Consider the following 25872-nt stretch of genomic DNA (forward strand, 5'->3'; position numbering starts at 1 on the left):
TGTTTGTTTCATACTGCTTATTTTTTAGTATTTTATGTCACTGTTTCAGCTGAAAGAACCCACTAAATACTTGACATTACAGAATAATTTACCGGGGTTGTCCTCTGTATACTGACATTAAATAAAAAAGTGTGACTGAACTATAAAATGTAGATAACTGTCAGTAGTGCTTCTCATGCCTGAAATTGCAATGTTTTGCCACAGCTGAGACTCCTATGATGCAGCAGGCACTTTCTTGAACAAATAGCCACTGTGAAACTGCTGTCTCTGTAACTGCCGCTTTTATAAATGATTCTAAAGAATTATATATAACCTCTTGAGTATTTCATATCTATTTCAAATGTTGACTTAGAGAGTTTATACTTCTAATATTGATCCGTCATCATGTATGCTGATTCAAACTGTGTTAAAATGTATGCTAGACTGTTAAATTGTACATAACTGGAAGAATACATGGGGTTTGGAAAATTGGTGTTCTGGCTTAAACAAGAGAACAATGGGTTATGATGGTTAAGTAGTTCTATTAAAGAGCCACTGGAATGGAGAATTGATGCCTTTTGGATTCTACAGGAGCTCTTTCAGTTTTTTTTAATATTAGTATATAAGCACATTGGGAATGTTCACCAGAATTAAGAAGATACATAAACAAATAATCAGATTTCACTGAATTTGTATAGCCAAATACCAGAAATATTTCTAATCATTTGTTCAGGTATATTTGCTGTCCTTGCAAGCAAGTCTGAGAATGTTCAATTCCAAGTAGGGCTGGAGTAACACATAGATCTTGTGTTCTCTTCAAAGGAAAAATTCAAATTTTACTTAAATTAAAAGCATTTCACTTTCTTTTTCTATTACATGCAGTCTTCGAGTTACAAATATCTGACTTACAAGCTACTCATAGTTAATAACGAGGGTGAGAACAGAAAGTGAAAGAAATATTCCCCTAGGAAAGGAAGAGTTGTCATGGGGAAAAGGTGTCTCAGCTAAAGCTTTTTCACCAATCCTTGTTTCCACAACAATGCACATTTTTCAAAATCCAATTATCACAAAGACAGAAAATGAGGTGAAATCTTCTGAACAGGCTATCGTGTTCATAACTTGGGGACTGCCTGTACTTTTCTCTTGATACTGTAGGAATTAAAGTGTAAATTTTCAGTGCAGGGAACTTGCACAAATTTCTTCCTGAAGAGATCATAGGTGCTGGTGTTTGAGTTGCGTGGCCTTTATCCTGTGACAAGAGCCAGGCCATTTCTATTTTCAAATGAGTCTCAGTTCAAGCTTCAGCAACAGTGTATGGAAATTCACTGTTCCATTGCCAGTTTTAATCCTTAAATGGGTTGTCCCTAGTCTTGATAACTGGGTGAGCTTGGAGAAACTTCCACAACTAACAAAGGGAAAAAAGACAATCCCTATAAATATTACCATGGCTTCTGAGTTGTGCTAAAGTAGAAATCTATAGACCTTGGTGTAATAGCTCATATATAAAGAATAGAAACCTTTTCATTCTATTGGGTGAAAATTAAAATTTGCATATATATGTTAACTAAGGAAAGTTGCATAAGTGAAACTCATCTGGTTTTTGAAATATTTTGCATGTGCTCAGTAAACACCAAGTCTGTTCTTCTTGGCCCACACCACACACTTTTGCTTTAAAAAAAAATTAAGACAACTAAATAAGAGTTTTTAGGTAGCTTGCATAAAGATGTAAAATTTCCAGAGATTTTGTTAGTGTGGGAAGAAACATAATTTTCCATAACACTTGAGGGCAACTGAAATATATTTACTATTTTCTTATTTCTTATATAATTTATCAAACTTCTCCAATATCAAATACATACTTTAAAAAGAAACCACCAGAATTGCAATAAATAAAAAATATTTATTTTTAGTTCAGCATCTCTGGAATTTACAGAACACTATAATCCAGGCGCAGATGAAACCATTATACTATATGACCAATGCAAAATATGTTAAGACTTGGATTCAATAGAACATTCAAAGTATTTAAAGGACAAAATGCACCAAAGGCCTTGTTAAATTTCACTTTCTTATAAGAGACATCACATTGCAAGGTTTTCCATATGGATTACAGTATATTTAGCCATTAGGCTAACAAATTAGTCATACAGCTGTTTGACTACACACCAGCTACTTAAGGTTATAGAGGTACAAGAATTAGCTGGACATCTAGGTTTCTGCTGACTTATGAGTCTCCGTGTATTTGTTCAGTTACATCTTGTTTCCCCCAAAACGAATTTGAATGTTATTGAAGCTGATATTTTACTAAATTAATGGTTTTGTCTCGTATAAAATTACTTTTGAACATGAAAACTTTATTAATTGCTATGGCACTAATAGTAGTCACTGGCAGCCTCTTTCTACTAAGCGACAGAGGGTCCCAGATTTAATCCTAGAAACAAACTTTTTCTAAATGATTTCAGGTAGTAGAGCTGGGAGAAACTCCCAATAGGAATACTAGGGAAAATCCTATTCTGCAGGGTAACAAGCATCAAAATAGTACAGTATTTAATACCTTGCAAGGAATGTTCTCCTTCTTACTCTTTAAAAATCATGTAACATGGGGAGATTCAGCACGAGGAGGTGAATAACCTGGAAGTTCTAAGAATCCAGAGCGGCTAGGTGAAATATGATTTTGATTGCGATTATTGCCAGAGTTCCTTTTTGCTTCTGATACATATGAGAAACAGAACACTATGCAAATCTGGAAAACTCCCATTTCCTCAACTGTTTGTCATAGGATTTTGTATCTCTTGGTGCAGAAATCTGACTTAAGAATGGAAGGCACTAATGGACCAAACAAATCTGCAACTACCATGTATTAAGATGAAACGAAAGATAATACACAGGTTTTGTGCACTTGCGAGATGATGCTTCTTACTAATATTTCAGGATTGTTTCCAGAGAGAGAATTGGAATTTATCTTCCTTAGCCACTCAGGCACAATGGATGCTTATTTGAAGATACAGCCATATATGTGTGCTTTTTGTTCAGCACTGCATTTGTATAGAGCAGTGTTTAACTCTGTTCCTCCAAGTGTTGTGGACTTCAGCTCCTAGAAACAGAAATCCCAGCGAGCTTACAAGTTGCTAGGAATTGTGGAAGCTGAAGTCCAAAACACTTGGAGGAGCAGAGTTTGAGAATCACTGATATAGAGGTACGGGAAGTGCAGATGGAAGCATTTCCCACTGAATTTAGTACTGCACTACCATATCTCCCTCTCCTGGTCCATGGGAGCCGCTGGAATGGCTACATTCATATGGTTAGCTGGTGTCGGATGAGATAAATCGTTTGGACAAGCAAGGTATTTTTGTTTTTTCTGTTTTAAGCAGGTATTGGCTTAATAGAGAAAGGGGGAGAGAAGAGTATGGTAACTATTGGTTTAGCTCTAATGAAGAGCATTGGTAATGGTAACTATTGGTTTAGCTCTAATGAAGAGCATTGGTAATGGAACAGTAGAGTAGGGAAAACTCCTCTTCTCAGTGATACCCACCTCATGCACCCCAGAAGCCTGTTCTGGATGAAATCCAAGAATGACTCGGGGTGAGCAGAGAAAGTTTCAGCATGATGGTCCAGCATATATTCCATAACAATAGATTATAGTAGAATAATATACACAGAAAATAACCTACATTTATACTGTACTGGATTATCTTGTAAAAATGACAATATACCACTACACGAGTTGCTTAACAGCTGAAGTTTTCAGCATAATATACACAAATACAACACAGTGAGGTTTGAATTTCAGTGTGAATTAAGCAGCTTCTCTTTTGCCTGGCCTCATGGAAGCTATCATGTTGTATATCAACATTACATATAGCTACTGCTGCTTGTCTTCCGCTTTCTCATTTCCCATGCAATTCTTACTCATGCTATACTTTTTAAAAAAGAGTGAATGCCTTCTTAATGACTCCCTTAGTTCAATACAGTAATTTTACACATTATTCTCTAGGACTAAAAGCTCTGTTAGTTTTCCAATGTAGTTCTGATTATAATGATTAGAATTCTATAGCAGCCAATAGCTTGTGAGAAAGAGCAGCAACAAATGGCAGTGGGCAAAACTGGCCACTTGCTACACTTACTCACTGCTGCCTGAGGAGGAAACAGGCATTCAGTGTGGACCTTCTGACAGATCTAATTCATTTATGGCTGCTTCTTTCCTAAATGCCGTGTTCTACGGAATCTTTGAAGACTAGGCAGTAGCAAGGTTTGACTTCAACAACTGCCTATGCCCCAATCCAACCTTCGTAAATTGTCTTGGCTCCAGAGACCCACAGAACCAATCACTAGAAGGAAAAAGCCATAGATATAGGCAGGTTGTGCTGGGAGGTATGCAAAGGTTGAGTGTTCTGCTCCATCACAACTGAATATAGTCACAGTATTATAGAAATCGAGAACAACAGTTCTTGATTATATGGATGTAAAATTATTACAGTGTGGAACAAATTTTAATGTGTGTAGATTATGTGTCATTTCTTTGCCTCTGCAAGAAACGGAACAAACATTTTAATGTAGATGTTTTCAAGGGACAAAATGGTAGAGCAGGTTCTAGTGGCTTATCTTTTCTAATGCAGGATCTCCTTGTACATCTTCCCAAGTTCAAGACTAGGAAGTCTGCTTTTGTTCTATTTCGGTGTTTAGGTCAGAGTCAGAAAGAGCTCCTGTAGTCTCTGAGGATGTAATTAATTCTGCATTACAAACAGACTTTGTTCTTGAGCTTGACTAACATGAATTGCGGATGTTAAGGTAAGAAAAACAAGTTTGGAAATAAAAGTATTGGAAGGCCTTCCTTCTCTAGATGCTTAGAACAAGTCTGTTTTTTTTAGTGAACTCTAAGGTGAAACTCAATGGCTCACAAGATTCACCACTTCTAAAGGCTGTTTTGACAAGCTTGGCAATAAGCCACAGTTGCTTCCTAAAGTTGTATACTGAAAACAAAACAGTTGATAGAGCTGTGAACTCCCCATTTTAAACCTAAACACATTAATTAGGAACTGTGGACTGTGACTATAGTTCTTATTTAACCTTTGAGGTGGGAAGGAGATCTAGTTAAAAGTAGAGTGAATTCCTCATAAGAAGATACTCACTTCCATGGGATTTTCCATGAGTTGTCTGAAACTAATGACACAAGGCTTGCCTGAGTAGTTATCTACAAGTTGGGAAGGTTTGATTGCTACTCATCTTTTCTAGAAGCAGTTTTATATCCAAGAAAAAAGCCAAACTGACCTGGGTATATATAAGGAATCTGAGAAAAACTTGAGATTGTTATTTTAGGTGATATGCGGAAGTCTGTGCCACTCAGTCTAGAAACACTGGTATGCTGGATGTTTGCTGCAAATAACACCAATAATTTGGAAAGAATGTTTCATCTTCCAAATAGAGATTCAAACCTGTAGCTTAGTCGTCTTTCGCTGCTGTTGAGAGGTCATGGATAAAGAAAAATAACAGAGGTTCTGTAAAACACAAGCCAAACTTAAATCACTCCATGGATTACCGCTCTCTTTATCAGGTTGAGGATGCTTCAGACATCTGGAATGAACTGTAGTCCATGGAAACTTAACACATACTGTAGCTTTTATTCCAAAGGACCATTGGATTGTTTGTTTTTGTTGCAAAAGATACAACTTTTCCTCCCTTCAGTTCCTAATGATGTGCTAAATATTAGAAGTTACTTTAAGCAACGCTATATGATAGTGAAATCATTCTTGTAAGGTTTTCAAGCAGTGTGATCTACCAGTTAATTCATTCAATAGACAATTATACCATCTGCTAAAATTCTGCAAACATTACTGTCTAGAAAACTAAATGTTGGGTTCTCTTGCTGGATTAATGTAAATTGCTTTGTTTGCAGGGTTTATTGCCATCTCAAAACCAGGCCAATTCTCCAAGTGGAACTGTAGTATAGCCATCACACTCCTACTAGCAAATCTTTGAACACAGAACAAGAAGTAATGGCAATGGAATCTGGAGCTGCCGTTGAGCCAGAGAACACCACAAATTCTAAAAGGCAGAGTGTAAACTTGGAGTTATGTGAATCACATAGTGTTTTACTACAAAATAATAATAATGTAATGAACTCTTTTTAAAGCTAATATTTTTAGGCTGCTCATCCAAAGAAGAATTTTGCTTTAAAAATGCTTCTTTTGGTGCCGCAATTAAAAAATAGTAAAACTTTTTTTCCAGTTTCTTTATACTTCTCACTGTAATTGAATCATATACGTAACATACACATATGCGTGTAAAATAAAATGTTTCTTAAATCAAAGTATAATGGTGTTATAAATTAGAAATTCACTGTTGAGTTTTTTGCACTGATTTTTTTAAAAAACCAGAGATGGTTAGCCTGGAATGCTATCATGGGAAATGAAAGTCATTCCTTTCTGACTTCGGAAATGTAATTCAGGAAGATGGATGCTGCAATCGTAGGTGTTTGTTTTTTTTCTAAAAAGATTGTTTGCACTTAAATAGCTTAATGCTAATAGAGAATTACTTTTAAATGGGTGTTTAGACACCTTCTAAAGCTATGTTATTGAAAGAAGAGATCCTTTGTATATTAAACATTTTATTTTAATAATGTTTTCAGCTACAATCAGTCTGTATTATATATGTATATAATGTAATTCAGTGATTGGGGAGGAATCAGTCATTACACTAGTAATTTTATCATTTAAGAAAGTGATATTTCTAATTCAGAAAAAAACATTAAACTATCTTGAATATACGGTTTTGTTTATGTTCTGTTTAAATTAAATCAACTTTGATGTAACATTTTGAATGTAATATTTTTGGTATGGACATGTTTTAATCCCTGTAAAAGATATACTCCGTTTGAAAAACTACTCAGGTCAGATTCACTACCTATTGAGACTGGATTTAGCCCTGCACTTTATTCAAAACAGTTTTCTTTTTCTTCCACCTCTATGCTTTGGAACACTACACTAATTTCTGAGATATGTCTAAGTTTTTTTTTTAAATAAACGGTTATTTAACAGTGCTATTAGCTGTTTTCATATATTAGGAATATATAGTTTAGCATCTTTTAATGGCAGTAGATAACTTCAGGTATTGTTTAAAATCACAGTGTGTGCTCCACATTCTGCAAAATGCATCAACAATACAGAATAATTTGCCAAAGTAAGCGGTGTTTTAAAGAAAAACAGGTGCCTTGTGTGGGGAGATAGACTTGAAAATCTATACAACCTGCTGTTTGATTACTTACTATTAAAAACATTTGAACATACTAAAGATTGTAAAATTCCATCCAGTATTTTTGATGAAAGAAAATGTGACCTGCAACAGCAAGAACTATGGGGATTGGTTCCATATATTGTGATACCAAAAACGATATCGGCCTGACTTGCAGCAAAAATGTGTGCTTAGTTTTCTCCTTCTCAATTTCAGTTCATTGCCTAAACACGGCTGTGTAACTAGGGGGGAAAGGGCTGCCATGAATTCTTGATATTGCTGCTGAAAAGAAAAAATTCTAACTGTTGGGGCTGCAGTTCAAAGGATACACTTGGTTATACAACTCTGTTCCAAGATTTGAATTTCTTCAAACTGCCTTGTTGAGAAGGACTGTTTCTTTGTTTTCAATCTTAACAGTGTACATCTATTTATGCTTCTTTGCTGGATCCAAAACTCAAATAGGTATACATTTCTAGGATCATCTTCATTACATGGGAATGAATCCCATTTTGAACAGCATGTTTCAGAAGCATATGAGTATATATTACCCTTGGATATACCTAAATGACGTATCTAGATTGCAATCAAGACATTTTAGTAGGTTTGCACTGGGGAAACTGCACTTTTGAGACACCTCTGTCCTGCCATTTAAAATGTGAAAGAAAAAAAGATTAAAGGGATTATTTCAGTTTGCAGCAAGCTATCCTAGATTCAGGTTCTATGGATGTCTCTTTCTAACCACTGAAGATATCTGAACCCTTCAGTATTTTGGGGATGGTAGCAATATTTACTGCTTTCTCCCTTCCAGTTCTACTGAAGCCATTTGCAACATCCAACCATTGGCTCTGTATGGTTCCCAGGAAGCAGTAGTCACCTTCATCTTGTTTTCCGGTGGCAAGAATGAAATTTGGCTCCGACTTACTGTAATCACTAAACTATTTAACTACACCTGACTTTATTACATATTACTTAAATACAAGGCTCTGGGTTTTTGGATTTTTTGCAGTATTTGGATAGCAGGTGAGTTTGCATAGCTATCTACTTCAAAAGTAACTTTTCTGTGTTTTCATGTACTTCAGAAGGCAGTGCGTTAAGAGGCTTCATGAGCAGTTGTCTCAAATTATCACATATAGTTTAGTATTGGTAATCTGCCTTGAGACACACTTCCTTCTAACAAGGAATCTGTATCCATTCCTCAAAGCACTTACTTTGTCCAAAGTGTGATATGTCAAAAGGTGGCCGCATGAAGAGGCTGGGGACAAATATTTCCTAAAATGCTAGCTTTTGTAAAGGTTTAACAATTTCTAGCCTAAAAACAAAGCTTTTCCAAAATTAAATTATTTTTAGTTTTTGGTACATAGACATGACTACCTGGTGGATTTTTGGATACACCTTTTCAATTTCCCATGTGCTATATAGGCTTGTCACTAGGTCTGGGAACATATTAAAATAAAAAGAGTGCTGTAAAAATAATAATGAATATCTTTGATAACTCTGCATGACTAGTGGTGGTGGGGAACTGTTCAAACAAATGCTGGATTTGAAGCCCTATCTTCTGACTATAGAAAATTACAGGGAGCCCAGCTCTGTCTCATAAAAATAGATCTACCTTGGTTGCTATAAGAACTCAAGTCCATAAGCTTATTATTATTAAGGTTATTATTAAATCATAGTTCTCTGTTCTTGCAAGCACTGTTCAGGATATCAAGCAGATAAAAAAGGTCCTTTCCCACCCACCCATGAACTGAAACTATCTGCACAGGAAATACCAGGAACAAATGTAGTCCAACTTACAAACTTGTTCTTGATCCCAAGTTCTTCCAAAGTTCTCAATCTGAAATCCCTCCAGAAGTTAATAATGTAATGAGTGGCTTCAGAATTTTGAAAATCCAGGGTAGAGTTATGTCTTAATTTGCTTTTAATTACTGTATTTTAATATTAACATCAAGTTAATACAGAATTTATGGTATAGTATGGGTTATCATATTTGTTAGGCCTATTTCTAATAATAACTTAACCAGAAACTGCATTTGCCTGACATCTACCAGTCCCCATGGGTGCTGGTTAACAGTTTACTGTAATTTTTGGGGGGGGGGGGGGGGGGGGAGTGTTATCAAAAAATTTCTTTGAGCTGAAAGGCTCAAAGGATTTATGAGGATCCTGTAGACCAGGCTTGCATAACTTGTCAGTAGAAAGGGGCCAACATTAGGTAGGCGAAGCCTCTTGAGGCTGCAAATAGTTTAGCACTTCACTTTCCAAGTAAGGTATGATTAGGATTGTTGTTGCGTGCCTTCCAATTATTTCAGACTTTGGGCAACTCTAAGGTGACTCTAACAGAGTTTTCTTGTCAAGATTTATTCAAAGATGATTTGCCTTTGTCTTCCTCTGAGACTGAGAGAATGTGACCAGCCTAAAGACACCCTGTCAGTTCAAAGCCACAGTTCAAGGTTCAAACCAATACACCATTTCTGAATTTTGATTTCCTTCCGTTTCCTGCCTCCCTTTTCCCCTCCCCCTGCCTTCTATTTTTCCTGCTTCTTTTTCCTCCCTCCCTCCCCCCCTTTTCCCCTCAGACCCCCATGATGGATAGGAAGGGAAAGCCCCCCGCCCACCCAGATCCACAAAAAATGATTAGAAAGGGAAGCAACTCGGGGGAGTGGGGTGAAGGTGGGTGGGCTCGGTGGGCTGCACCAAGGCCTTGTGTGGGCCACATGCAGTCCATGGGCCATATGTTGTGCAGGCCTGCTCTACAGTACTGTGTCTCCTCAAAGGTCCACATGGATCCTAGATCATTCCCATTTATGCTTCAAAATATTCAGGATCCATGAGTCTTTAAATTGCATTACACTTTTCCAATAGCAATTGAAGTCTTAAAACAAAAATATCCCCAGATCCAAAATATTTATGTTTATTGTTTTAACAAGAGCATGCCCAGTGTCATGTGCCTGACATTCTGGATTAAATGATTAAACTTACAAAATGCTGGTGTTTGTAAATGCTTCATTTGAAATTACTGTACTTGTATTTTTAGCTCTGTTGCAAGAATAGGAAGCATCTGACATTTTTATGCCTCTTATTCTTATTGCTTTGTGTGAACAGAACATCGTGCTGGAGGAAGGAGGGTGGAGAAGCATTTTTCATCATCTCTGCCATGAAGTACCTCCCTCAATTTGGTCTGGATGGTCACAACAGTTGTGGAGGGGAGGAGGATGGGAATAACCCTTTTTTAACAACAGGATTTTCCACTGTCTCTCAGTCCTTCACATAAATATATAAGAGCTTCTGTTTGCCAAAGGGCAAATCTGAATTCAACTCATAGTAGCATCTTGTTGCTTTACCCAAATGTCACTTTAAGATAATTCTTTCTTAATGCACAGAAAAACACATTATTTCTGTACTGTGAGATTTGCATGGGCAGACGCCTCTTTAATATCCCTGCAGCTTTTCTGCAAAACATGCTAAGAAAAGCTTACCTCCAAGCTGCAAGGTAAGATTTTGGCTACTATCTGTCTGACTGTTCATTTTTTGAATTCTGGAAAAATTGTATGGCCATGATTCTTTGACAGGTTTTCTCTTCTAAGGTTTCTGTTGATGGATATAAGAACCAGTTAATGCAGTGTTATCTGTTAAGATTCCCTACTCTGATGACTAATTTGTAGCATTATTTTTTTTTTAAAATCACACTATCCTTTTACTTTGGAAAATAATATCTTTTCCAAAGAACATAATCTCTCTAATGTTGATGGTTTCTTTTCAAAACTAGATTTCCCCCCCCCCCCCCGAAAAAGAGAGAGAGAATCTAAATGCCTTTTGGTAACTCTGGAAGGAAAACTTTAAAAATTATGGAAAGGGATCTTTTGTAGTACTTTATAGGCTAATTTAGAGAATGAAGTTGGTAACATAACCTTTCATAGACTTAAGTGTGCACACACAAGTCTAAAGTTTTATGCTACCAACCTCTTTCTCAAGCGAGTATCTAAAATGCTACAAGCAGGCCCGGCCCTAGATAATTTCGCCTAGTAGGCGAACCTAGGGCCACGCCCCTCCCCCAAAATTGCTCCCCCCCTCCCCACATACCGGCGGCGGCGGCTGGGAAGGCCTAGCTGTTCTTGTGAGGCCTGGCGAGTTCTCGCCAGGCCTCACGAGAAGAGCTAGGCCTTCCTGGAGGCCTTCCTGGAGGCCTTCCTCCTTCTGCGGTGCTTCTATCGCACGCGCGATACACCAGCAGCGCTATAATTACTCGGGGGCGCTGTCAAAGCCTCGACAGCGCCCCCCTTTGACGTGCGCCCCAAGCGGCGGCTTCAGCTGCTTCAACGTTAGACGGGGCCTGGCTACAAGATCCCTTTGCATATTTATATTCCAGATGAACACAGCTATTTATGTTTTTGGATTAAAAAATAATGTATTTACAAGAAACTATTTCTGCCCCAAGATTACTTTCATATATTAGTGGGTCTTCTAGCACAAATGCACAATGTAACCTGAAATGACTGAAGTACAAAATTTGCTTTCAGTGTTCAAACTTCCATACTATAGGAAAATGTCTAAAGGCAATAGCAACAATGATTCAACTGTGCCATTATAAATCCATGCAGAAACAATCTGCTTATTTACATATATAATTTCAGAGAGTCTTATCTGTATGATTACATTCAAAGTTGATAGTGTGACACATACCAGACGATAATAAGCAGGCACAAATGTCAAAACGACCAAATGACTTATCAAATAAGGCGGAGTACAATAATACCTCTACAGTAATGTTTTTAAAAAGTACAAATACCATTTTAACATGTCATAAATAAAGACAATATAACATTTAATATAAAAATTGTAACAAAATCATTCTAACAACGCAGCACAATTAAAAATATGATCCACTTATGGGAAAACAAAAGTTTTGTATATTTGGAAATTAAAAAGAATCAAGGTGCATTCTGAGCTACAAAAATGGTGCTTTTACAGTTGGCTCCTTAAAAAAAAAAGTAAGTCCCAAAGGAATGGGGTTATTGTAATGTCTTGATGCAGCATGTGAGGGTATAAGGCACTGTTGCCATTGGTGTACCTTTAAAAGAATATGGAGAGCACAAGGGATTCTTGGTCCATCAGTATCCTCCACCTCTTCGTTCCAGAGCGGGCAAATGGTACTGTTTCACAGGAGATTTAAATTCTTTCTGTTTCTCAGACTGTTGAAAGACAATAGAAGTTACAATGGCCTGTAATTTGTCTCTGTAAAATTATATGTAATCTGACAAGGCAAAATTACCTTATGGTGTGTCCCAAAATAAGTTATAGGCTGCAACAACTGGACTTGTCTGTTTGTTGCTGGGAGGGCAAAAATTGACTGAAATGTAGGATTAGAGTAAGAAGTCAGGTTGGTGACTGCAGGGACTGTCACTTTTGGCAACTCTACTGCATAGGGAAGTCCATGAAGTCCCAATGGATACTCCTGGGTTTGCCTAAAAAAGTTCTTTTTGAAATATAAAAGTACAGGTTCATTTTTTTTTTACAGAATTAGCACTTTGATATGTCAAACGTCTGATACCACTCACATATGGCCCTCTGCTGCTGCCCCATGCTGGTCTGCATATATGCAAATGCTTCCACCCCATGCATACATGCATGTGTCACGTCAATGAAAATAAAACATGCATAGTAGTCTTGATATGTACTTAGATCAAAGTGGGAACAAATACATCTAGTTTAGTCATTCCAATATTTTTGAAGCAGGGAAGGGCCAAGTGCAGCACTGCCTTAGCATGTGGTTCCCAAGCCTGTTTTTACATCCCTTGCACAAACACTCCCAATACTTCTTTCTGTTGAACATAATATTTCCTGGATTAGCAATTTTACTTTTAAATTACTAGCAGCTCTCCTATGTTGCTTAACATGTTTTAGGAAAACTATTTTCAAATAGATTAGTAAAAGCCTAATTAAGAAAAAAGTATCCATGCCAAAAGTGGATAACAGGAAAACAAATTAGTGTTCTTCACTGCCATTAATTTTAGAGGAGGGACAAACATTCCAATTCAGCCTAAAACAAACTCATTTTGAATCAGAGTTGGAAGAGACAAGGAACATCCAATCCGACCCCAATATTCCCTGCAGGAACACACAAAGCACTCTTGACAGATGGCCTTCCATCTGAAGCAGAACCATTGGTTGAACACCCCTTGGGTTTAGCTTTTCAATTACAAATCCACCTAACTGTAGCATTGTGTGGCCCACATCTTACTAGCTTGTTTCCAATAATATCATGGAACCTAGCCAAAGGCCATACTGAAATCAAAGTATGCTATATCCATAGCTTTCTTCTACCATGCTTGTAATGCTATCATGTTGACGTTTAGTGATTATAGTTCTTACATACTGTATGTTTAATGATGTGAATCTTTTCTTGAATTGACATCAGGCTGGCTGGATGGTAATTGTTTGGTAATTGTTTTCCCTCTTTGAAGATAAGACATCTCTTGTTCTCTGGGAATTCTCAAAGACTACTGCCACTGATTCTGAGATTACTCCCTCCAGTTCTTTTAATACCCCTAAATGTAGTTTATCTGGTCCTGGAGACTTGAATTCATTTAGAGTTACCAGGTATTCCTGTGTTACCTTTTTACAAATTCTGTGCTGCATTTCCCCTACTGCACCATCTGCTCCATTTCCCCCATATTAAGCATGGTTTTCCTTTTGGTAAAAGACCAGGAAAAGTGTTGAGCGATTCTGCCTTTTCTCTGTCCCCTGTTAGCATTTTGCCATTTCCACACAGTGACTCTACCATCTCCTTAGGTCTTCTTTTGCTTTTCAATGTTTTTAACCTCTTTAGCAAATCTGAGATCACTCTTACATTGCTTTTCTGACTTTCTTTCTACACATACTATTTGTTAGAATTCCTCTTTGGCGAATTCTCCCTTTTGTGTGCATCCCTTTTAAGTTTTAGTTCAATTTGAACTTCTTTTGTCATCCATCTTGGTTTCTGTAGACACCTCCCATGTTTCCTCCTAATTAGAACAGTTTGAAATTGTGCCTTTGATATCTCACTTTTAAGAAGTGCTTTCCCGTCATCAATTCCCTTCTCATTTAATGGTCTTGATTACGTGATTGCAGCTGGTTTTCCCCTAATTTTTTACTGAAGTCAGCTTTCTTAAAGTCTAGATATTATGTCTCACTATGCTTGATTTCCCCCTTCTACTGTATAACAACCCCAGGAGAATATGGTAATTCCCACCTAAGAATTCTGCTACTTCCATAAAATCTGTTTTAGGAACTAATAAAAGAGTGCTTTGTTGGTGCCCTTGGAATAATTCTGTGATTAATGAATATTGGCTATATTAGCCTGGGTACAAGTTCAAATTTGCTCAAATAATAATTTCCAGAAAATGTGTGAGTAATGTATTCAAGTGTGGCTTCACTGCATGCTGTTACATTGTTACTTCAAAAGACTGAATGCCGTGCTACCACAGTACACTGCTATTCCAGTCTATAATTATGGCAGTGTATTTTTGCAAAGCCTTGTTGAATTTATGTGTCGTACTTAGACAGGCAATGTTAGGATATAGCAAAAATATTCACAAATCGGGTAAGCTTCTGATGCCAAGAATCTTAAAACATGTTTCACCTTTGGGTTCTGTTAATCAAATCTGACACAGGACTATTTTGTTGCAAGTCAAAACAACACTAGTTAAATAGATTTATTTGTCCTTGATTTAAAGATTACCTGCCTTTGATCCTCCTTTGCAATACGCCGCAAGTTGAGGGACTCTCTTTCTAATGGATTTTCTACTAATCTCATTTTTCTACGCATGGCCTGTTTCTCTGCCCACCTGTTCAGTGCAAAGCCAGACAAAATACCAGATACAAAAATTGAAATTCATTCATATCAGCTAGAGAGTCAAATCATCATAACATAGTCAGTTTCCCAGTTATGCTAATTAGTTAAAATATAGGTGTTAATTACCTAGAACTTGTGAGTTAAGTTTTTGTAGATGCTATAAATAGCAGTCATGCTCCTATTGGAATCATTTCCAAATCCAAGTTAATTGTTTAGTTCTTGTCAAACAACTGGGACACTGCTTACCTCAGTTCTCGGAAGTAAGGATGCTGTAATGCTTCATGGGCACAAATTCTCTCATCGGGATCATATTGTATCATTGCATATATAAGTGAAAGGCTCTTATTGGATAGACTAGGCATAAATGGAGAGATTCCTTTCCCTTTTCTTATTGGAAAATCAAAGCTCATCACTCTTGACCTGCATTAAGCCAGCAAAAGAAAGCTTTTATTTTATAAGGAAGAGAAACACTAGACCTTATAAATCCAATCTTCATAGTTGAAGACACGTTTGTTCTTCATTCAACCACTCTATTCTTTCAAGGTTGGGAAGTTACCCCAAGGATTCCCCACTCCAGCTAATCTCAATTAAAATACTGTCTTTTACATCAGAAAAGGAACAGTACAATCATTTCCTTCAAAATGTATTCTTATTAAGAGTAAATACACAGGTAAGAAAGAAGAAATGAAGCCTGGATTTAGTTCTTCATCAGCTACTGATAACGTGATGAAATGATGTAGGCTTGACAAATAAATTAGCTCACCTTTAGAATTTACAGTATTAACATCACTGTCGCTGCACTGAGGAAATCTAGGCAGGTTCCCTTGCTCTTTCCACAATTGGTGAAGACCTTTTTGTTTGGCAGGCCTTTTGAGGACATGGCTGTTTAGGAAGAACAGGCCTTGCATAATGTGCTACATTTCCTATTTGTTGGGTTCTTTTATTGATTTATGGTTTCAATTGGTTTTACTTTTTTGATAGTTTAAGTATGTTTTAAACTTTTTGCTTGCTGTGGGCTTTTGCCCATGTTTGTTTTAACTGGTAAGCAACCTGAGTAAATAGGGATTATGGTGGTAGTTTTTGTGATTCATACAAGTGAATCTTTTACTTATACATAGCCATGGCAGGAGCATTTTAAAACTTAGTAACCAAAACTGGCCTCCAGATATCATCAACCTGTTTGATCTTTATATCTATTTTGTTTATATACCTATATACCTGGTGTCATGCAAGACTTTCTCTGGCAGAAAGAGATGTGAACAGAAAAAGTTTAAGAAGCCCTGGTTTAAAGTGTATAGGTAGAGAATGGAATCAGATGAGTGAAAACAGGTCTACTGAAAACTAGAAAGGGGTTCGAGATGCATCTTGTTTCGAGAGCTATGAGCAGAAATGTCTCTGCTAGTTACAGCACACCTGCAATGAAGCAAACTCGAAGCTTATTTTTAAATGGAAACGTAGATGCTAAATAATCAAACACATTCATAAAATGACCCCAATCTCTTGTATGACTATACAATGAACTCTGATGAAATAGGGCACAGGCTGCATTAAATTTCAAAGCCTAATGCATCTATAAGCTGGCAGACAATATAAATCAGAAACTTTATATAATCTTAATAATATATTGAATGCACTGTTAGATTTGAGAAGTTACATTATACTTACTGCTTAAATTTATTAAGGACCTTCATGGGGGGAGTACCTATAATTTCGTGGATTTTTGAGATTTGGTCCAGTTCGTTAGATCCAGGGAAAAGAGGGTGGAAACTAGAAATAAAATCAGGAATTAAACTGGTAAGTAGTGAAAATTACGCACGAGTAGACAAATCTAAGCTTTTGTTGTGTTAAGAGAACTGTTCATTTTCAATCTTAAATAGTATTATTTAGTTACCACAATATTTTAACAATGTTAGTGGTGGTTGTCATCTTGCTTTGGTATCAGATATGAGAGGACAATGAGGACTACTAACTATAAAACTGACATATGATGCTCAGTTACCCCCCCCCCCCCCCCCCCCCGGCAATGTGTTGTGTTCAGCATTTTTAAAAATGGAACAGCACGAATGCTATAAGCAACTTTAGGAAAAAGATTTCAGTAGCAGGAAAGAGAAGGTTGCAAAAAAGGGGGAAAGCTCAAACATCTGAAACAATTTTACTGAATTTTACAATTCAATCCATACATCCACACAGCTCAGTAATGTTTGTTAACTGGCAAAAGTTCTCGATGATGTGCCCTTAAGACTGTGCTATTAGTGGTACCAGACACTGAATCTGGAGTCTTCTCCACACTAAGCATGTGCTGTTACCACTTGAGTGCAGCTTCTCAGTGTTTATCATGTCTGAACAGTTCTAACATCTGCACAAGCCTGATTACAGTGTGGATGTAATAGAAGGTCAAACAATCTATTCTTTACAGATAAATAATGTACCTTGCAATTTCATAAAACACACAGCCAGCGCTCCAGATGTCCATTTTGTAGCTGTAGTAGCCATCTGTCAGAAGACATTCAGGTGCCCTGTACCATCGGGTAGAGATGTATTCTGTATACGGCTGTTTGGAATGTATACTCCTACAGGATCCAAAATCCCCTAATTTGAGAAGGTCCTGCTGCAAGAATGTAAGTTTTATATCTCAAATGAAAAGACATTCAGATAAAATTTAACATCTACTTTAAAAATAACAATATTTTAATGTTTTAAAAATGATATTTGTATTGCTGTAATTGTTTTCTTATATGTTGCCTCGGAAGCCTTTCTGGGTTGGGGTCTGACACAGAAGTATTTTAAATGGATATATAATTAATATATAAACTGAAGATCAGAAGGAAATCTTCCTTCCCGTTCTCATTGTGTTAATATCTGGGGCACGCATTACTTTTGAATTAACTGTATATGCAATAGCATCTACTCAAATCTTAATCACAACTAAAACAGACCCCCTGAATCAATACAAATTTGATTAGGTCAGCACGTAAGTGCAATTAATTCAATTTGGTCTAAAAACTGAACTCATGCTAGTATCTACAATATTTGGAAGACATGAATATAGATTTGAACACTACCACTTTAGAAAGCTGCAAGAAAAAAATACAAGTTTGTCACTTTGGAATGGATTAAAATAGATTGGCCTGGTTTACAAAAGGTATCTTGCTTTTCTTTGCCGACAGAAACTGAAAATAGTTGAGCATCATAAATTGAAAAGCAAGGGCATCTGAATCTTGATCAGAAAATTATGAGATTAGAAGCAAAATGTATTTTTTAACCCTGGACCTAAAACAAAAATGAGTTTTTGGACTTTCTCAACTGTGGAAACCTGATGGTGAAATCCCTTCCCTTTGGAGGACCAATTGGAGCCAATGCGGTACTGGGTGAATTCTGGAATGCACTAAAAACTCAGTGTTTTAACTTTTACTATGGGTTCTGACTGCTTTATCCCCTCCCCCCCAAATGCCCATTATTTTACACCTTTTTCCTGTTTAACCCATTTTAACCCACAGCATAATTTAAAACAATTATCTATATATATATAAAAGGGTAATGAAATTTCGGCCTAGGACAAAACAACAAAACTACACATCCCAGAAACATTAAACTTGGCAGCACAACCCCTCATCTATGCCTCTACGTTCATACAACAAAAAGAAAAGAAAAATAAAGTCCTAATTAGAGGGAGAAGAATAATTGTTTTTATCCAATTGCTGCCAGTTAGAAGGCTAAGCTCCGCCCACTTAGTCTCCTTGCAACCCACTCAGCCCAGGGGACAGGCAGAGTTAGGCCTCACTTAGGCCTCTTCCCCACTGCCTATAAAATACAGATTATTGGATTTAAACTGGATTACAGTATATGGCAGTGTAGACTCAAGGCCCTTCCACACAGCTATATAACCCATTTATAATCTTATATTATCTGCTTTGAACTGGATTATCTTGAGTCCACACTGGCATATAATCCACTTCAGTGTGCATTTTATACAGCTGTGTAGAAGGGGCCTCATATAATCCAGTTCTAAGCAGATAATATAAGATTATAAATATAATATGTAATAATTACTGTGATATAATAATACAGAACAATATAATCTCTAAAATCAGGACAGTAAATAAAGAACAACACTCTGAAAGCATAAGCCACAGCAACGCGTGGCCGGGCAAAGCTAGTAGTCTTATAAAATTATTCTTCTATATTTTACCTATATGCTCCCTTGGGTTCCTATGATATTTGGTGAAATACAGATATTTTAATGAAATTAAAATGCTACAGGCTGCATTCAGAGGAAAGAAATAGGAAACCAACTCTTGAGTATTCCTTGCGTAAGAAAACCCTATGAAATTCATGAAGTCAGCACAACTTGATAGAGAATTCTTACCTTTATTAATATATTTTCTGGTTTCACGTCTCTGTGAAATATTCCATTCCTATACAAAAAGAGGATTTGAGAGGAAGGTGAATACGTATAAACCAAGATGGGAGTGATTTAAAGTCCCCCCCCCCCCCCCTTTACCACCATTGTCGTTCCAAAATAGTTTTTCACATTTCCGTTGTAAAGCCATCCCTTAAGGCTGGAGGATTTCCCAAAAAAGGCAACTGATGTGTTGTGAGAAACATCCATCCCTCCTCTACTTCAATGTGTTCACAGCAGCATCTTAGATGGGCAAATGGGACGCTCCAAATATTAGCCCAATTAGCAATACATTTGGGGAAAGAGTAAGAGAAAAACACAGAAGGGAAAAACAGGGCTGTCCTACCTGTGCATGTGATCAAGAGACTTGAATAACTGGTACATATAATTCATTATTCTCTTTTCAGGCAGTGGTTTTTTTCTCCCTAGAATTTAGAATCAAATGAAAATATGGGAGTTAAATATAAAAGGCTAATTGGCTAATTGCCATTGGCTAATTTTTTAATGCTGTTAGGAGATTTTCTACATATAAATTGTGGCACTGTTTGTGTTTTTTAGCATTGGTGGAAAATGCAGTAGTCAGTATGATTTCTGGTATAGGTTTTCAACACATATTAAACTGGTTAGAGATCTATACACTGCCTTTTTGTTTGACAGTGGGTTTTTCCTTACGCAACAAGCCCCGGTGGCGAAGTGTGTTAAAGCACTGAGCTGCTGAACTTGCAGACCGAAAGGTCCCAGGTTCAAATCCCGGGAGCGGAGTGAGCGCCCGCTGTTAGCTCCAACTTCTGCCAACCTAGCAGTTTGAAAACATGCAAATGTGAGTAAATCAATAGGTACAGTTCCAGCAGGAATGTAATGAAGCTCCATGCTGTCATGTCAGCCACATGACCTTGGAGGTGTCTACGGACAATGCCGGCTCTTCGGCTTAGAAATGGAGATGAGCACCACCCCCAGACATGACTGGACTTAACATCAGGGGAAACCTTTACCTTTAATAAGGCTTGAACTACTTGAAAACCAAGACTCCCATATAAAACTTACTGAAATTTAAGGTCAGCTTTTGATCCTCTGTTCCTAATATATCATTTTTTGGGGGGAGCTGTTAAAAGCAAAAAAACCGACTAGAGGTCTTTTAACAAATATTTTCCACTAGTGGAAGGAACTTCTTCACACCAGATTGCTCCAAAGGGAACATAGTTTTGTCTTAATCATAATAAATAAGAGAACTGAAGTTCAACTGAGATCTTATTACAAGAACCTGGAAAATCTTACCCTTTTGGACTATAACTGAGTATTCTGGCTGAAATATTCTGGGAGCTATGTCAAGAAAAATACCATTTTCCACACAGAGGTATCATCTCTGCCTTCTAATCCTTTTATCTGCTTTCTTTCATATATAACAAAAGAAACAGTCTACTGGGTTGTTGTATGTTTTCCGGGCTGTATGGCCATGTTCTAGAAGTATTATCTCCTGACGTTTCGCCCACATCTATGGCAGGCATCCTCAGAGGTTGTGATGGCAGGATGCCTACCATAGATGTGGGCGAAACATCAGGAGAGAATACTTCTAGAACATGGCCATACAGCCCGGAAAACATACAACAACCCTGTGATCCCGGCCATGAAAGCCTTTGACAACGCAGTCTACTTCCAATAAGATATATTGTGTCTGTCCATGTAAGGTCTTTCCACAGCTACAAGCATCATGTGATCGTCACTATGTTCTATTTATTATTTTTGGACATATTCAACATTCAACTGCGTTTTTGCATAGTGGAATAAATGGAATGTGACTAAAGTATTATTCTGGAGACAGCATAATCTACATACCTTTGATCAGTTCATAAATATTCTTGTCCATAAGTTCACATATTAATGCAAGAGCACCAGATTTCTTGTCACTAAAGAAAAAAAAAATCCGTTTAAATTTAATGTTATGAAAGAAAGGGAAAGTAATGGCTTTAATCTTTGGGGGGTAGAGATGTTCTCTCACACAAAAATAGCAGATATCATATTACAGTATTATAGATACTAGATTTGATATTATAGTATTACTTGCTCATCTTTGGGAACATAGCATAAGATGGCCCTCCATAATTACAAATGAAACACTTTCATTCTTGGACCTTTGTTTCCTTTTTTTCTTATACTATTGGTGTTTCCATTTTGGTACCACAAGTAAATCAGAGACTTCTGGTGTGGGTGGAATAAAACTAATTTCTTTTTTAACATGTGTACACATGGCCTGTGTAGAAAATGTTGATTCATCATGAGGAATATCATATTCAAGAAATACAGTCTCAGCCTTTCCAAATTGTCCATACCACTATAATTCCTCCTATTTTGGGGGTACAGGTGCAAGAACAGATTGAATTTCATCATTCCAGAAGAAAATAGAGACAATCGTGCTTCAAATTAATTTTATTGAGATTAAGACTTGTTGGGAAAGTTAAATAGCCATTAAATACTTGGACATAAATTCAAGAGAAGAATACCGAGGGTTGCAAAAGTAAAGAACTCATGTAGACTTACAAAATCACTTCATGCAATATAAGGATATTTGGGTGTGGATTCAGTCGCCTTAAGGCTTGTATTTCTCTCAGATTGTTCACATGGTCAATACTAAAAAAGGAGTTGAAAATGAAAAGATCAGGCTACAGCAAGATTATAATTCTTCTCTTAAGACATTCTTACACCCACCCAAATTCAACATGATTTCCTTTTTTATTCAAAACACACCCAGCGCATACAGGCTATAATTCTAGAAGCCATCTGAGATGCATGCCCATGGTTATATGAGTACACTAAGACCTTCTAATGGTCTCTCTTCTCTAAAAGCTTCTAGTACTGCACTGGAGGCTTTTTATTATTTTAAAAATGTTTTAATAGTAGTTCTCATGGGCATGGAGGCTTCTTGGAAAAGAGTTTCAAAGCTGGAGGGCATTACTTGTAGCCATCATCTCTCTCACTTTTGATAGCGGTGATATATGAAACAGAGTTTCAAAAGAATATTTTAATGCACTAACAAATTCATGCAACAGATGGTTTCTGGTTTCTATTATTGCTCTTCATGATCAAGAAGAGCAAGCTTGTATATATATGCTCATGTCAGTCAAGCTCTGTATGAGGAAAAGTCATGATTGCAACATCCCTCTTCTTCTTCCAAGGCATCCACAGCATATTATTATTACACTTATAATAGTTAGAATCTCATTTTATATCAAATGTTGTTTATGAAGATTAAAGAAATATTTACATGTGATAGTTCCATTTTTTTTTAAAAAAGCATTCAAAATGCAGCTATACCTACCTTTCAAAATGTTGTTTCATTTGTTTACATGCATAATACTGTCCACCTTTCAGACTTTGGACCTTCAGAACATCAGAAAAGGTTCCCTCTCCAATCTTGCCAATTGTTTTGTATTCTATAAAGGTCAAATTTTAAAAAGAAAACTAAATTCTAGTACAGATTGTATGCTTAATTTCCTTAGGATAGTTTTAAAAACATTTTGCTTCATAAAAATAAATTTAGAATTGTGGGTTATTTATTCAAATCACACACTTCTTTATAGGTGGAGTTGAGCCTTGTTTGAATAACTGCACAGATTAATTATTACAGTACAGTGTGGATTTCTGCCCTTTAATTACATTGATTTTAAATCTGAGTTCAGCAGGAAAATAATGTCAATAGAATATATGCCCCTGGCATAAAATGGTTTATTGCTTTGTAAACACAGATTTGGAAATACAGAATTCGGGAGCTCAGAATCTTGCATGTTTAAGCTACACTGTAAACAATCCCACAAATAGACATTTGCTTCAATAGAAAAGCATGACACTGTGGAAGTGGATTTGCAGTAGAGCTGTTTGTAAAGAGTCTTATTTATATGTATTAGTAGTGTATTTATATTGGAAAGAACTTCATTACAGCTAGCAGCATTCCAAAGATGTTAACTGTCATGAGAAATTCTAGAAGATGTCTAGAAGCAACTTCTATAGAAGCGATGTATATGGGAGCGGAGAGAATTAGATGGAAATTAGAGTTGACAAGTTCTGCAGATTTTTCACCACAAGGATGGAGAGTGGCTGATAGAACACCCAACTGAACACTTCTATTTTGGATATTTTAATATCGTTATCATTTGTGTTCCAGGTCCCTGTGTGTTTCAGATGTTAGAGTCAAACTTTACAAATAGCAAAGCACAAGGAATATACAAAAGGATCTTGTAGCCTCTTAAAGACAAACAGAAGACAAAGCTAGTAGCATAAACTTTTGTAACTTATTACACCAACTTCATTTTCTCAGTCCCTTGCCCTAATGATATTCCAGCCGAACATGGCTATGCCTTTGAAGAGCATAAGGAGATTACAGGTGTTGCTACAACAAAAGCTGCTTATGTGTGGCAGTTTTACGGTATGAGAGGTAGTATGGCATAGAGATTTAATGATCATTATAAAAGACAGACAGACTACAGACTACTTCAGACCTCCGATCACACGCTTGCTGTTTTACTGTAAGAGATGCCCTGATCGGTTGGCACAGAGAATAATCTCAAACATATCTGAAACTGGACTGAGAAATTTTGTATCTGTGTATGCTGAGCACATGAAGGTTGTGAGTAAACCAAATTTGTTATTTTTTAATCAAAATCTTAATTTTGTCTCTTGAATGCATGATATAAAACAAGTTGTTTGACGGGCACTGAAAAATACTTCTGAGACACATATACTGCACATAGCAAGCATGTGCAAACTTCGGCTCTCCAGGTGTTTTGGACTCTAACTCCCACAATTACTAACAGCCTACCAGCTGTTAGGAATTGTGGGAGTTGGAGTCCAAAACATCTGGAGGGAAGGCCCAAGTTTGCCCAGGCTTGATGTAGATGCACTTCACGCATTGACTCAGGCCCCTTCCACACTGCTGAATAAAATCTCACATTACAGTAGAGTCTCACTTATCCAAGCTAAATGGGCCGGCAGAAGCTTGGATAAGCGAATATCTTGGATAATAAGGAGGGATTAAGGAAAAGCCTACTAATCAAATTAGGTTATGATTTTACAAATTAAGCACCAAAACATCATGTTATACAACAAATTTGATAGAAAAGGTAGTTCAATACGCAGTAATGTTATGTTGTAATTACTGTATTTATGAATTTAGCACCAAAATATCACAATATATTGAAAACATTGACTACAAAAATGGCTTGGATAATCCAGAAACTTGGATAAGCGAGACTCTACTGTATCTGCTTTGAACTGGAATATATGGCAGTACTGTATCTGCTTTGAACTGGAATATATGGCAGTACTGTATCTGCTTTGAACTGGAATATATGGACTCTGATAAACCCAGTTCAAAGAAGGTACTGTGGGATTTTCTGCCTTGATATTCTGGGGGCCCTTCCAGAATATCCCAGAATATCAAGGCAGAAAACGCCACAGTATCTGCTTGGAACTGTGTTATCTGAGTCCACACTGCCATATATTCCAGTTCAAAGCAGACAATATGGGATTTTCTGCCTTGATCTTCCGGGATATAGGGCTGTGTGGAAGGGCCCTCAGTGCCTGCATAAAATGGAGGAAGCCTTTCTCTCCTTTCTCTGAACCAGAAACCCCTTCCCTCATCTCATTCTCCACAGAATGAAACAAAACAAGGCTTCTTTCTGTGAGGGGAGGAAATGTCCCGCCTCCTTCCTTCCTATACTTTGGGCCCTCTCTTCCCCCCATGTCCCGAAAAGGAAAGAGGCCCAGCCCAGGCCTGCGACCCTCCTCAACGGGCCCTTTTCCCCTTACTGTTCATCCTCCGCCGGGTCTCCTTCCGGTGGGGAGGGGGCGCGGTCGCAGAACAGCCACAGTCTCTCCCCCTCCCCTTCCTCTTCGCCTTGTCAGCGCGCCATGTTGTCTTCCCCGTCACCCTGGCAACCCCAGCAGAGCGTCAGCCAGCCAGGCGCACGCCACGCCACGCCACGCCCTGCCTTGCCCTGCCTATCAAAGGTCGGCGCAAGCGCAGTCACTCACCTCCGCCCTCGCCGACGATCGACTGCGGCAAGCCCAGCGAGGTCTTCATGCTCGCACACCGTCTTCCCACCCGAATGCGTCAGGTGTGCGCATGCGCGCCGTCTCCCTCTTCCCCCCCCTCCGCCTTTCCTTTGTTCGCATGCGCAGTAGTCCCCTTGAGAAAAAAGCCTTTTGTTGTTCTTTGAGTGACACTGGCTCCTTCAACACAGCTGAATTAAATCCCACATTATCTGCTTTAAACTGGAATATCAAGGCAGAATAACCCGAAATACAGTATCTGCTTTGAACTGGGTTATCTGAGTCCACACTGCCATATATTCCACTTCAAAGCAGACAATGTGGGATTTTATTCTTTTTATGTTTTGAACCTTCATAGTGTTTGCTTATCTCTTTGACATTGTGAGATTTTCTTCCT

General features: G+C 37.5%; 2 protein-coding genes across 9 annotated transcripts in view; one reads left to right on the top strand and one right to left on the bottom strand.

The window, feature by feature from the left end:
• Window positions 1-7015, top strand: part of wdr20 (WD repeat domain 20) — a 58612-nt gene extending 51597 nt beyond the window's left edge. For all 4 annotated transcript variants that reach the window (XM_003224071.4, XM_008115756.3, XM_062968481.1 and 1 more), the window contains one exon: window positions 5873-7015. In XM_003224071.4, the coding sequence (XP_003224119.1) occupies window positions 5873-5926 (54 nt within the window). In that variant the 3' untranslated portion in view covers window positions 5927-7015. The remainder of the gene's footprint in view (window positions 1-5872) is intronic.
• mok (MOK protein kinase) lies at window positions 1860-25581 on the bottom strand. Of its 5 annotated transcripts, none has more exons than XM_008115755.3 (12): window positions 25458-25581; window positions 22747-22861; window positions 21969-22058; window positions 21267-21337; window positions 19780-19858; window positions 19401-19449; window positions 17464-17639; window positions 16700-16801; window positions 15281-15454; window positions 14921-15026; window positions 12473-12676; window positions 1860-12392 (listed from the first exon to the last, which is right to left on the bottom strand). In XM_008115755.3, the coding sequence occupies exons 1-12, from the start codon at window positions 25504-25506 to the stop codon at window positions 12312-12314; spliced, it is 1296 nt and encodes a 431-aa protein (XP_008113962.1). In that variant the 5' UTR covers window positions 25507-25581; the 3' UTR covers window positions 1860-12311. The 5 variants fall into 5 exon arrangements, with proteins under 5 accessions (XP_008113962.1, XP_016851008.1, XP_016851009.1 ...); XM_016995519.2 differs by having other exon boundaries at window positions 17464-17642; XM_016995520.2 differs by lacking the exon at window positions 25458-25581 and adding an exon at window positions 25233-25426 and having other exon boundaries at window positions 17464-17642.
• Window positions 25582-25872: the final 291 nt, after the last annotated feature.

The sequence above is a fragment of the Anolis carolinensis genome, chromosome 1 (assembly GCF_035594765.1).
Source record: "Anolis carolinensis isolate JA03-04 chromosome 1, rAnoCar3.1.pri, whole genome shotgun sequence".
Classification (NCBI taxonomy): Eukaryota; Metazoa; Chordata; class Lepidosauria; order Squamata; family Dactyloidae; genus Anolis; species Anolis carolinensis.